The sequence below is a fragment of the Pipra filicauda genome, unplaced genomic scaffold, assembly GCF_003945595.2.
Source record: "Pipra filicauda isolate LSUMZ 115617 unplaced genomic scaffold, ASM394559v2 scaffold195_size2193078_pilon, whole genome shotgun sequence".
Taxonomy (NCBI): Eukaryota; Metazoa; Chordata; class Aves; order Passeriformes; family Pipridae; genus Pipra; species Pipra filicauda.
The window spans coordinates 883,865-897,394 of record NW_024104304.1 but is presented as its reverse complement, the minus strand read 5'-3'; the positions used below and the strand labels follow the sequence as shown (position 1 = coordinate 897,394).

The window sequence follows — 13,530 nt, the reverse complement described above, 5'->3', positions numbered from 1 at the left end:
GAGCGGCGGGGTAAACCCGTTAGCCGGAGCGAAATGCGAGGGGGAGCTGGTGAAGCCTGTGTGTCTTTCTGCTTGCCTTCCAGATGCTGTCATGAGAACTCATCACTTTCGCTCTGAGGTAATTTATTTAGCACGCAATTTCAAGGTCAGAAGTTGTTCTCTTTACCCGAGTACATATTGTCGTGGTCTTTTGTTAATGAAATCGCATGGTGAACTTTTCATTTTGCATGAAAAACATAATGCCCTCTTTCATTTCTTGGTCTGTTTTTTCCCCCCCCAACACAAAATGAGCTCTTCATCTGTGTTACCCTAACCGGCCTGCCAATTTGTTTCATTCCCAAAGGTATTGGTTACTTGGAGGAGAGCTGTGCTTACTGTATGTGTCAGACCTCCCTCTGTCCAAAAGCAACCCTGAGCCCAGTTATTGACTGCACTGTAAATACGTGCAGAGCTGGTCAGTTTTGCAACTGCAGAACCTCTTGTTTTGCCACCAACCCTCACCTGCGCCCTGCTCCTTGCCAGGGAAGTTGCCTGCTTGGCTTGGATTTTGCCGTGGGAGATCCCAGAAGGATCCAGACTACAAGCCTGTTTGGCATGCAGCTCAGTGTGTGACTTTGTATTCACAGATCAGGGGAATCAAAACTCTTACATGCCAGTACTGAAAGTATAACACAAATCCAAGACAATTCCTAGTGATTCTGAATGAGGAGCATAATTACTGGGAAAATATGTAAAATAATATTTGGTTTAGTATCCACTTTGTTTCCATGCTGCCCTGTAGAGCTCCTGTCTAGATATTTCTCTTGCCTGGTTTCCTGCTATTGATTTAAGGCATATCTTCATGCCATTGCCTCATATTCTGGAAGCCTTGAGAGAGAGTTTTGCACTAAAATGATCTTTTGTTTTAAATGATTTGCATTTTTTTCTTAGCCAGCTGTGGGTGTGAAAATTACCCAGTTATGACTAATGTTTTCAAAAGTGTGCACGGGATATATTTTTGCAGTGTGGTTCATATTGGCAATTAGTTTTAAACTCCTAAGTATTTTGAAATTTGTACACACTGTCACAAAAAGAAGATGACATAGGGAGTGTCCTATCTTTGTGAAAAGCCCAGGTTTGTTGTTGACTGAACAGTAAAGTCAACAAACGTGTCCCTCTAGAAATCAAAAGATTTTTTTCATTATTTAGTTTATCCAATATTAAATACTTGGTTTCCATGTAAAATTCATTCAATCCTGAGCCTAGATAGAGATGAAGTTTAATGTGTTACACCCTTTTGAAATACGTGCCATCCTGCATGGTGACCCTTAAAAGGGAAGTTTGCAGAGTAATTTATTTTTATTGCTTCACCATGTGGTTATTTGCGTATCACCCAGTCAGAAGTAGATGAATATAAAATATTTCCTAGAAGCTTCCATTTAGTGAAACACTCTAAAATAAAGCAATAAAAACTGTTATATTCTTTCATAATTGTCTACATTTTGTTTACATAGAGTAACACTACAGCTAGTGGTCTAAACTGCCGTTTTAAATAAGTAGTGGAGCTGTTTTCCCCTTTATTATCTGATGAGACTTTTGATTCTTAAGAGAAAACAATGACTCATTTGACATAATTAAATTTTCATTTTCCAATTTTTTTTCAAGTAAGATGTTATTTTAATGAATCTAATGGAATAGATTAATGAAAAAATTACAGGTATACTTCCATTAAAAATATTGGAAGCATTATCTGAAGCAGAATTTGACATTCTCAATCTATATCATCACAAAATATCACACACTTCCAACTCCAATAAGATGCTGATGAAAACAAAGAGTTATACATGAAAATATGGGCTTTGCATACTCCCCCACCGCCCAAATGAATGTAACATCTCAACTCTAAGTTTTATAGCACAAGGTACATCTGCTAGCTCCTGCCATACTTAGTTGTTTGTCAGGTGTAGTTATAAATGGTGTTTCTTAATTACACAGAAGATAATGAAAATTGATAGTAAATAGCAGTGGGTTGGCATTCATCTCCTGAGAGCTGCATTCAAATCTGACTTCCCTCACATGTGAACGTGCAGGTGGTCTAGCAGCAGTGCACAGAGAATTATAATTGCCCTATCTACAGAACGGTTGGCAATTCCTGCAGGATTGACTGCCTGCCAGGAAAGCCTTATATTTGGAAAAACAGATACGTGCAAATTTATGTTGAGATTCTTAGCCAGAGCCATAGCTCTTATGGTGCATGCCTTCATTGTCTATATGCAGTGAGAACTATTGAATACCTTTCCTTTAGTACTGAACCCCCATATTAAAAAATAAGACTCTATACTATGAGAAGGTAGATACAAAATTTGAAAGTGTATTTATGGTCAGCTCTCCTGTTTTGAATTTTATATGCCACTGATGAATTGAATTCACAAATAGTTGATTTTTGGAGGGGCTTGATTTTTAATGTCTCTGAAAAATATATCTCGTTATAATAGAGCAAGAGTCTATGCAGATATTGCTTATTATAGAATGAACTTAAACACTTGACCCCCTGCCTCAAAAACAGATAAATTTGCATGAATCATTATGAATATAAAGTAGGTTAAAGTCTGTCTTTGTTAGAGGTGCTTCATAACAGAAAAAATTTACCAGGAAGAAGATGTGAGAGTTTACTGAGATAATACACTTCACCGCTAACACTTATTTACTACCATCTGAAGTTTTTCTGTTCTATTTTTTAGGATATTTTTATTACAGTCCTTAAGATCATTATGACTATAATTGCTCTTAAGAGTCCTCCATCCCCCAGGTGCTATAGATATTCCATGAAGTCACAAAGGAATCACACCCAGAATAGTTAATGTTTCTAATCTGAGGAAGACCTAGATATGCCATTGCTTTAAAAAGAAAACAAGTAAATTTCCAACAGAAATATTCATTGCTACATGACACGTCAGACTTTGATGTAGCAGTTTGCAATATTCTTTCTTTATTTTGAAAATCAGTTGTAGAACGAAATGTCAGTGCTGAACCCAAATGACACCAAAATAACTCAGTGAGAGTTTTACCCAACTAGGGACTATGATTAATGGTTGGTATTATTATTATTATTATTATTAACCCCTGTATATTAAAAATATTAATGTTACTAGTGATTCACTGATCTCATTTTTCTTGTGCTCTCTGTACAAGTTTGTTTTCTCATGAAATAGAGGAATTTTCTCTGAGTACTTTGTGGACTTGGGCTTGATACATTTCAATGTTTAGCATTTTACATTTGTACCTTTCAATTTAAAAGCATTGCTTACTGTGTTGGTGTTGCCACTTCTTGTGATTTAAATTTCTTTCTGAATTAGTTTTCCTTATTGTTGAAGCCTCTGGAGTCACAGGATTATGTGAGATTTTTACCTTTCAATTAAAAAGGAAGTAGGCTTCTAGCCTTTAGGCTGGAAGGAATTAATCCAAATGACATAATTCTTAATATCTTTTGATTTGGTGGTAAGAACTGTTGAAAAGGAAGTTCCTCATTCAGGATCTAGAAATGGTTGGGTTTTATGAGATTGTGAAGGGATAATTTTACTAACTGCTAAACCAGAAGTTAATGGTTTTCATATTATTGGGGAAAACATCTTTTGTCTGAAATTTTCTCTGAGTTTTACAGTTTTCCTTTATCTTACCTTTTAAAGAAATACTATGATCTCAGGAACTGAAGGTATCAGTGTTAATAGGTAGTCATGAGCAACATGGTTTCATTTTGTATTTATTTTATTTTGACTCATACATTTTGGGCCAGTTTCCTGTGAATGCTTCCACTGAGACCTACAGGTATAAGTCTACTAGGAAACAAATTCATAGAAGTTTTACAGTCCACTGTAAATCCCGACTTCACATAACCCAGGTGGGACTAGACACACCAGTAAGGCAAACAGGAGTTGACACTTTATGAAAAGACTCTTTGGGAGGGCTGGCAGCATGTGTTAACCACAGCTGTAGCAAAAGAATAACATTTGGTCGTTTGAGTTTTGCAGACCCCACGTTTTCTTCTTAGTACACTAAACAGTGCCTACAATGTTGTATGTATTTGGTCTATTGTTGTGACAAGACTGGTAGTGAAATAGGTCAGCCAAGACTGATGATAATTTTTAAGAGCAAATGGATTTTCTAAATCATCAATTATGGTACAATGGATGCAAAACAATAGTACAACAGTCTCTGGGAAATGTATATATTCCTTTGCCCAGAAAAAGTGTTCATAAATTTGTCTCTAAGCATACCTTCGCCATAATCATCTCCCTTCTGAGACTGATCATGAGACAGTTGCCTAAAAATACAGTTCAGATATCTTGCAAAACAATAATGAATAGTCTTTGAAGAGTTGCACAATAATTCATCCCGAGCATTGCAGCTATTTATAAACTGCTCCAGATATGTACAGCTTCAGTGAAAACAGAAATCGGCAGACCCTCCAAGCTGAATTTGAGTCTTCTGTTTGACTGGAGGGAGTGCATTCAAGGAGCACCAGAAACATGCAGGACTAGCCAGAAAAATACATTCACTCACCTATTGAAAGGATGTGTCCTTGTCTTTGCAGAGCTGAATCAGCCTGAAAATATTTTATCTTTGTGTTGGACGTGCTTTTCCCTCAGGATGTTTAAACTATTTTTCCATTAGCTGTCTAAGAGTTAAGGAGCAGGTTCAAGGGAATATAAATTGTTTTCTTAGATGTATGAAAGCACTTATGTACAGGAATGAATGAAGAGCTATATATACAGGTTATACTGTATAAGGACAAATCCATCTGTCCATTTTTCAGTAACATGTCCAGTAATGTGGCCCAGAGAGGGTACGTCACACTGAGCTGTCACATGGCAAACTAGGTATCACTGAAATTTGGCTTACTATATGTCATCTGTCCATCACTCTTTGTCAGCTTTAGTCACTGCAGTGCTGCCTTTAGATAGCCCAGCAAGCACTGATCTATGCCGAGGAACAGCTTGTTTGGTAATTGTATCAAAAACCATGGTAATTGCCTGGTTGCTGCAGCAAGACCACTTGGGTTCCTGAACTAAACTAACTTCAGAGGAGTTAACTTGGGTACCTCTACTCTGTGCTAAAGTGTAGCGTAGAAATGCCTGACATATTTATATAGCCTTCTGGTTGTCTGAATCTCTACTCTGGCTTCTGACAGCCTGCAGAACATTGAAATGCTGAGGGGATCTCCTCTGAGCTCCATCGATCACCTGATAAAGTACTGACATTGTGTCATGGTCCACATCAGTGGTCAGGCACGGTCTCGGGACCTGCATTATAAATGAACACGTCTCCACGGTTCTCTAACAGGATACGGACAACCGCTGCATAAAGATAAGCTACCTCATAAAAGTTCTTACTCTCTAGTTTCCCATTGATACAGTTATGCCAACAAAATCACAGCTATCATCTAAGTATTTAGATATCCAGACTTCTCAGTATCTACTGTTATCTCTGGAAATGTGTTTTAGATGAGGCTGCAGCTTCTGTTGTGCTCTATGCCAGTGCACACTCCCGGAACACACAAAAACAGAGCTCTGGTTTCAAGGGGATGCAGGTGGAGCATGGCTTGTGGCCACCTGTCTGTTAACAGCCACACTGTACACAGGTACAGAATGGGAACTTCTAGCTAGCTAAACTAACCTCAGATTGAAACTGTGAATTAAAGCAGCTGAGGTCATACTTCAGTTTTACCACATCTGCACTGCTATAGAAACTGTTTTTACATGGACAGAAAGGATAATGCAGGGGTTCATAGACCACATAGAGCTAAGAGAAGCTTAATCATCTGCATTGATTTCTCAGTTACTGTGGTTAGATTATAAGGGTGACAGATGAGGTTGTGGATGCCCCTTCAGAAACAGCTCAGCATTTTAGGCTGAGGGTATTAAATGAAAGCAAGCCACATGAACAGGGTAGTGTGACCCTCAGCACTGTGGCTGTTCCAGGGCTGTTACGTGTGTTTTCCTAGGGCACGGAAACCTCTCTCACACTCTCTTCCATTCCCAAACTTCTTTAAGAAGAGGCACCTTTGATGTGTTATGGAAGAAAGCGCAGAGCAAAGGGTGAAGTCACCTTGCTGTTTTCATATAGGATCTGATTCAGCTGAGCTGGGCTTTTCTGGCCTGGTCGTATCAGACGTGCAGAGCTGCAGCCTCTCAGCCTGCCCCACTTGCTCTGCAGCCTGGAGGGGTCTCAGGCTCTGTGGAGGGAGCACGTGGGCTCCTGCAGCCTCCCAGGGCAAGGACTCAGCGCTGTGTGGCAGAGATCCTTTAGCATATTGTCAGGCTCACAGTTGAGACAGCTGCTCTAGACCTAGATCTAGCAAAGGTGCCTTGTTTTTATGCTTATTCCTTACGCTTCTAGTTCACTGGTGAGCCTGGGTACCTGCTATGTGGATCCAAAGTGTCTGAGCCCCTGCTGTGCTCCCTTGTGCCCTACTGCCTTGCATCAAGGAGAGTCAGAGCTTTGCAGTTCCTGACTCATCAGCGGAAATGAAATACGAGTTGTGACTAAAGTGTGAAAACACCACATCAGCTACAGAAACTAACTGCAGTTGATGTTTGGGCAAAGGCACATTTCTTGGAAGTTGTGCCAAAGTCCTTATCTTGCCTGTCCACTCAGCTGTTTAAATACAGCACTCGGCTTCAGGACGGCAAGGTAGATAGTAGAGCGAACTGGAAGTGAAACACAGTTCTTAACTGGAAGTGAAACACAGTTCTTACAGGCTTATCTGTTGATTATATAAATTGATAGCATTAACTGTACTGAAATACATAATGTTCTAGAGAGAACAAAATGATACAACCAGCTCAAGGTATCATTCCCTTCTGATCTGCTGCCACTACCTTCCTTCATGTGCAGTGCTGTTGGAGTTGGAAAGTGACTTTGCAAAACCAGCATCCTCTCATTCAGCCCAACAAGCTCACTGTAGGCATTTACAGCTTATAGTCTATAGAGCTAGAGCTCAGCTGACCTAGTGTAGGTGTCTGCTTCAGGATGAGCTGAATGATTCTTTGAGCCTCACTGAATGCGTCAACTAAATTTTTTATTGGTAATAACAGGAGCTTAGTCTAGTTGCTGCTGAAGCAGGGACCCATTCAGGTATCCTGTTGGTATCTGAATCTGGGTATCTTAATAGATATCTGAATTCCAGCCTAGATATCTTTTTCTAATATATTCCTGCTAAGTCTTCCATCAGTTATGCATCTATTTTGTAATTGAAAAAACGCAGACCCATCTTCATATGCTGTGGTAGCATAAATTTTCTTAATGGTTTGTTTCAAACAAGCACACTGGACAGAGGACAGTAATTTCTTTGTACTAGATGTCATGCAGCACTGCAATGCTTTAGCAATGTCTATTATTTCTTATTCTCCTTCTTACCGTATTTTAATATTTAAAGTTAATTTCTAATGGCAGATTCTTAATGTATACAGGACGCTGCCCAAGACAAGGAGACATGATGAGATGGAAAATGAAAGAATCAGGGGTAGAAAAGGGACATGCTTGGGGAATGCATTAGTATATTTTAAATGAAACTTTCCCTTGCAGACTACTGATTAAGGAGTTTTCTGATTTATTTTTTTTCTTAAATAATTATTCCCTTCCTACTGTAGGCTTGCAGTGCTGAGGTAACAGGGAAGGAAGTGGGACAAACCATTGCAAAGGCAAGGCAGCCGTGGAAAGCTGCAAGCCTTCTTGTCAGAGAATGATAGGACTGCTTGGAGAACAGGCCAGCTTTTGTGGCTTATAGGTTTAGACAGGAAAGAGTATTTAAAGGGTATCTTGAGGCATGACTGGGCATGCTATTTGGCTATTTGCTTGCAGGTCATCAGATTTTCCTAGTGTTACAGCTTACCTGTGCTTGACCGGAATCCTGACCTTATGACGGGAAAAACCAAACACGGCATGTAAAATAGAAATGTAACACAGCATGGGTTATTAGAAATTGTATTCTAAATTCACACCTAAACCTAGCTTCACACAAAGGCTCCTGTGTATGTACTCAGGTACTTGCTTATGAACTGGAAAGCAGGTTATTGATGTTCTATTTCATGAACTCCGTTGGAAGAGCAATCTTGTTCAGGTTATGTAAAAGACAATTGCTTTAGATGCTTTTGAATGTGTGGACTTATCTTGGAATGTGACACGTGCCAAATCACAGTCTTCAATATTTGAGAAATGGTTCCAGCACTGCTTAGAGTTTAGGTTTAGAAGATAAGAATAATATCTCCTAAAATAACATAAGGCATGAGAAGAAGCATCAGTGAAAGCTTGCTAATGAGGGAGTGGAATGGGAAATTGAATGTAAAATCATACATTTTATGTTTTAAATCCTGATTCAGATCTTTATAGGAATAACCCTTTGCAAGATTAAAAAAATAAAATCAAGAGAACCACACACACACACAAAAAGGTTGCAGTCTGTTTTTTCAGTCCTAACAGAATTAAGAAAGAATCCTGATAGAATCAAATGCAGTGGCATCCTCCTTGGGTGTTTGTGAAGTAATACAGTCAGTGAGTGTAGATAATCTTCCTGTGATAGAAAATTAAGACTTTGCATTACTTAGCGATCTTCACTATTAAAGAGGATGTATAAATAGCTCAGAGAAATTAACTTGAATCTTGGATTTTGGGTTGAACTTGCAGAACTGGCAGTTAAATAAATGTTGTTGTTTTTTTTTTCTTATTTCTTTGTAAACTGATGGTATTTGGGATGGAAATCACTATGGAAGAGGAATGAGGAGAATAATGCAATCTTGGTCACTTTTTGAAACTATTCTTACAATATAGATGCATATATATATATGTTTCTCTTTGTAGCAGAATCTCAGATTTTTCTCTTTCAGTGTGCAGGGGAATTTCATACAATAAAGTTATTGAATTAAACCTGCCTTTTTAGTTCAAGTAGGTACTCCAGCTATAGGGTTTAATTCTGTTTCAGCCTGACTGCAAAACAGCTGAGATCACTGGCATCTTGGGAACGGATTTGATACCATGCAGTCTAATGGCTCAGGCCCTAAGATGTTGTAGGTTGCATATAAATGAGTTTCAAGCTTTAAACAGGCGGTAACTGACAATTTGAAAACTCTTTCTTGAGGCCATTAATTGACAATGGTAATAGATTGACAATTCTCATGCACATACAACCACTGTCAAAAACCTTAAAAGCAAGCACATGAGGTTGGATATCCTATCTGAGCTTCTTTTGGCTTTAATATTCATTAGTGCACCTTAAAAAGTGCATTAATCTACAGGACTTATTCAAATATCTGTACATGCCTTTGCAAACGGAGTTGAGTTCTGTTGTCATTGAATTATGGCTTGATGCTAGCTAGCACTTTTTCTGTGATTTACTGAAGTTCTGCCAGAAGGTAAACTGGGCTGCAGTCCAGTGCCCACTGAAGTTAATGCAAAGATTTCCGTTGATTATAGCTGGATGTGAGATAATGCACTCTTACCTTCATGATATTATTGTTTGTTGATTCTGAAAACACATACTGGCTAGAAAGGCTGGGTTCAAGATCATCCAATATATTCTACATAAAATACTTATACACTGGAAAAAATGAAAACTGAATATGGTTTCTTATCAAGCACAAAAATAATAGATAATGTACGATGAAGGCAGTAGGGTTAGTAGAAGCTAGAATGGAGAGGAAAAGGATCTGGTGAATTAATACAATTGTGCATTGAAAGAATGGATAAGTCAGAGATTCATATCACTAAAGCAATAATGCACACATGGAATAGCACTGATGTATTCCTATGGTGCTATTCAAGTACCAGACAAAGAATTAAAATAAATACAGAAAAACTAAGACAGTGAAAGAAAAAGGTTCAACACATTATGCGAAATATACTTTTCTGTAAATTAAAAAAAAAAAGAAGCAAAATTAGACAAGTTTTTTAGGATGTTTCAAATTCCTGTTTTTCATGATGAATGAATAGGGAATGAGAATAAGCAAAAACATAACAAGGATAGCAGAGTATGACGTACTTGGTTATCAAATACCAGACCACACTGAAGAAATAGGGCAAATAAACAGACAAATGATGTTCAGAAATGCAAGGTTGAGTATATTAAAGAGAAAAGTCTTTAGCCTCTTTCTTAATTTTTAGGTTTATGGTCTCCTGAAAGGGACTTCTGAATGACTTGTGACAGTTCAGTGAAGACCACTTTTAGATGTATAGCCTCATCAGAAGGAAGGTGGGATGGGAAATGTTCTACTATTATATATATCAGTAATATGGATTTATAGAGAGTAGTGTGCTGAATTGCAGGGATCCAGCAAGAGTGATGTCTGTGAATAAGGAAATGTAAACATCTCAGAAGAAAAAAAAATATGGAAGAGACCAGAATAATTTCATGTAGAAGGAGGAAAATAAGAGGAAGTCTGATGATAAAATATGTATGGAATGATGAATACTGTATTGGAGGCAGACCAAAACCTAACCATCATAGGACTGATCCATCCTATCTAATTTTGGATACTGACAGTAGGGATGTCTATAAGTGAAGTAGTCAGCCTGGACTCCCATTACAGGTAGAGAAATAGGTTCTGTTAAGGAATGGTTCATCTGCTCTGCTGGCTTCTGTGGGTCTAAAGGCAACCCAGGGAGGGGAGGTCTGATGAACTTTGGTCAGAGGAAACCCACACCTGTTTCTATAGACAAGAAATTGGTCACTGAATCAGAGATGTGAAGTTAAAACTTGGCTGGATAAGAAGATATTTTTTTACAGAACACCTTACTGTGAAAGTAATTTTACACAGTGTTCTCTGGCATGCAGTGCCCAGGCTGGCAACAGTCATCATTGATCTGGGTGTAAAGATAGACAGAACAGGTTCTTTCAATATTATCACACTTCATTCCAGGAAAAAAAAGCCCACCCCACAATTTCAGAGAAGACTTTAAAGGATGAATTTCAGGTAAAAGAGGCTGATTTCCCTAGCCTGCTTCCTCAGACAGAAAAATTCCCTCGAGAGCAGGTGGACTAGGCTTAGGCTCTGCAACAGCCTCCAGAGACACCTCTATTCCTGCTGATTGATTAGGGAGATCATTCTTCAGGGATTCAAACAGACTCTAACTGGAAGGATGCACATGAATGCTTTTGGAGAGAAAATAATCCCAGGTTCAGTTTGCCTCTTGTCTTCCTCTGATATATCTAAAACTGGTTCTGGTGATCATCTCTGTTGTTTCTTTAAGGAAGTTTAGTTTACTTTAGTGTAAATATTTGTGCAGCTATTTTAGTTTTTGGAAGACAGATTTTCTAAAATACATAGTTGGAGTTTTGTTTGGTTTGCCTTGTTTCAGAATTTTACAGGCACAAAAATGAGTCAGGCAGTAGGGTCTAGTAATGAGCAACTCCCTTCCAGCACAAAGAACAAGAAAAAGTTTGTCACTGCCCAGTGACACAGCATTCACATGATAGTGGAAATTACAAATTGCTTAATGGTGTTAGAGCAACCTCACTGTATTATCAGTGTGATTTTAAAATCTCCAGCGTTTCCTCAGTAGTTTGGTCTCAGGTGACGTATTGTGCTTCCCTGCATATTTTGTAACATTTCTCTGCTCTTCTGTGAGCACTGACTTAACATTTAAAATAGTGCTGTCTTTGCCAAAGAGATATTTTTGTGATTTCCACATTTTTTATTTTGATTGCTGTATTAATATGATGTTTTCAATTCTGGGCTAAACTGAAGGATAAATAACACAGATGACACAAAAAGCTTCTGTTCACTTCACTGCTTAGATGGAATTACTGGCCATTCTAGTTTTGCAGTGATTATAAGAGTAGCAGCTTCCGTAATTTACATCACTTTTGACTCCTGTTTTCATTTTTGACTACCAAATTTTGAAAATTTCCAGATTTGGGTCTTCGTTCTGGCAAAGTCTCATTGCAGGAATGAGTAAGCATTTTGGGTTTTGGTCTGAGGACTCTGCCCTTGCAACGTCATCTTTGTTGATACGGAATTAATTTTCCACCTGAAATCAAGATCTTCTGCCTTTATCACATTATAATCCTCCCCACAGCAACCATTTGTGATACTGCAGGCAGATTATGACTTCAAGAGAAGAATAAGCTTCAGCAAACAGAAGCAGATGAGCTCTTAAAGAGATAAAGATCCCATTTTCCTGTTAGTAATAAACAGCAAAAGAGAAAAATATATAAAATGTCAAGGCGAAGCATTGTCTACAAACAGATTGTTCTAGGTCACAGGTGACTTTTTCATATTGAAACATAATACTTAATCAGTGAACCTTGACATATTTTGAGGTGAAGCCACTCAGTGAGACAGATTCACATTCTTAAATCCCTATCTGGCATGTGTTTCTGAGCACTTACAGAGCTGCTTAGCTTCTATCAATGCTTCTGTTACATAAACATACTTTCCAGAAGAGTTTTATCTGGCTAATGGGAGTGTGGTGAGGGAGCAGCTGCAGTGCAGGGTATATCACAAGGCTTCAGCCAGTAGCCATCATGTGTGAATGAACAATAATGCATTTAGAAAATCTGTTTTGATTTCAGAATTTGGAATATATTTGCTGGGTATTTTAGTCTCTTGAGGAATATTTTAATTTAGTATGGAATAATCCCTGATGCACACTAACATTTTTTCTAAAAGAAAATTTCCATGAGCAGTAAGCTCTGTAATAGTAGGCTCCCTGCGTTGTATTTTTCCCTGTTATCCCGAATAGTCCCTAGTATCACGTTGAATGATACATTGTAAGTATCTGTTAGCTATTTCACAGTGTAGAAACAAAATGAGGCAGTAAGCTTTGTCATCGCAATAGTGTGGCAGTATTTCACAGCTCTACATCTCTGAATCTTTGGAGATCCTCCTAAATCTGTGCAGATCTTCTGGTGCAGTGGCTTTCACTGTGCTGCTTGCTTTGGTTGATATGGATTCCATTATGATACAGGGTGTCAAAGTCTGTCCCTACCTGTAGTCTGAACAATTCTATTGCTTCAGTAGAGTAAGAGGGATCATAAAAAAAGATTGAAGAAATTTTATCCGTACCTTTGCATCATATGTATTTCATAGCCCTGTTGCACCACATATATGAACCTCCCAGACTAAGTAAAGCTGGGCTCTATTCCTGTCCCTCTTCTCCAGTGTTCAGGAGTAGAAGGTTGTTACCTGGAATTTACTTCACCATGTCACTTCTCCTTTTCACATCATCTGTTGCATGCCATGTGTATCTGTAGCAATCACTAGCATGTGTATGTAAATATGTGTTTGTGTGTTTTGGCCATTTAAAGATACATTTACTTAATGGAGAACACCTTTAAATAACCAAGATATCTGTCTGTCTATCTGAGTGTCCAGAACAGAGTGTTGCTATCCTCCCTTGCAGACTCATGAACATTAGACAAGTAAATCCCATTTTCACAGAGCCATACATCTACTTTTGATTGCTTCAGAACAGCATTTTAGCATAACTTTGCTATGCTGATTTCTTAATTAAAACAACAACAAAAAAGGCAAAAACCTCCAGAAAACACAAAAGCTA

At 38.3% G+C, this 13,530-nt stretch overlaps 1 protein-coding gene across 9 annotated transcripts in view; it reads left to right on the top strand.

Moving 5' to 3' along the window:
* The window catches only part of DST (dystonin), a 306,949-nt gene that overhangs the window by 811 nt on the left and 292,608 nt on the right, over positions 1–13,530 (top strand). For 5 of the 9 annotated variants that reach the window (XM_039380421.1, XM_039380418.1, XM_039380419.1 and 2 more), the window contains exon 2: positions 84–145. In XM_039380421.1, coding sequence (XP_039236355.1) covers positions 84–145 — 62 coding nt within the window. The remainder of the gene's footprint in view (positions 1–83; positions 146–13,530) is intronic. The other 4 variants (XM_039380429.1, XM_039380420.1, XM_039380416.1 and 1 more) reach the window with 1 other exon arrangement.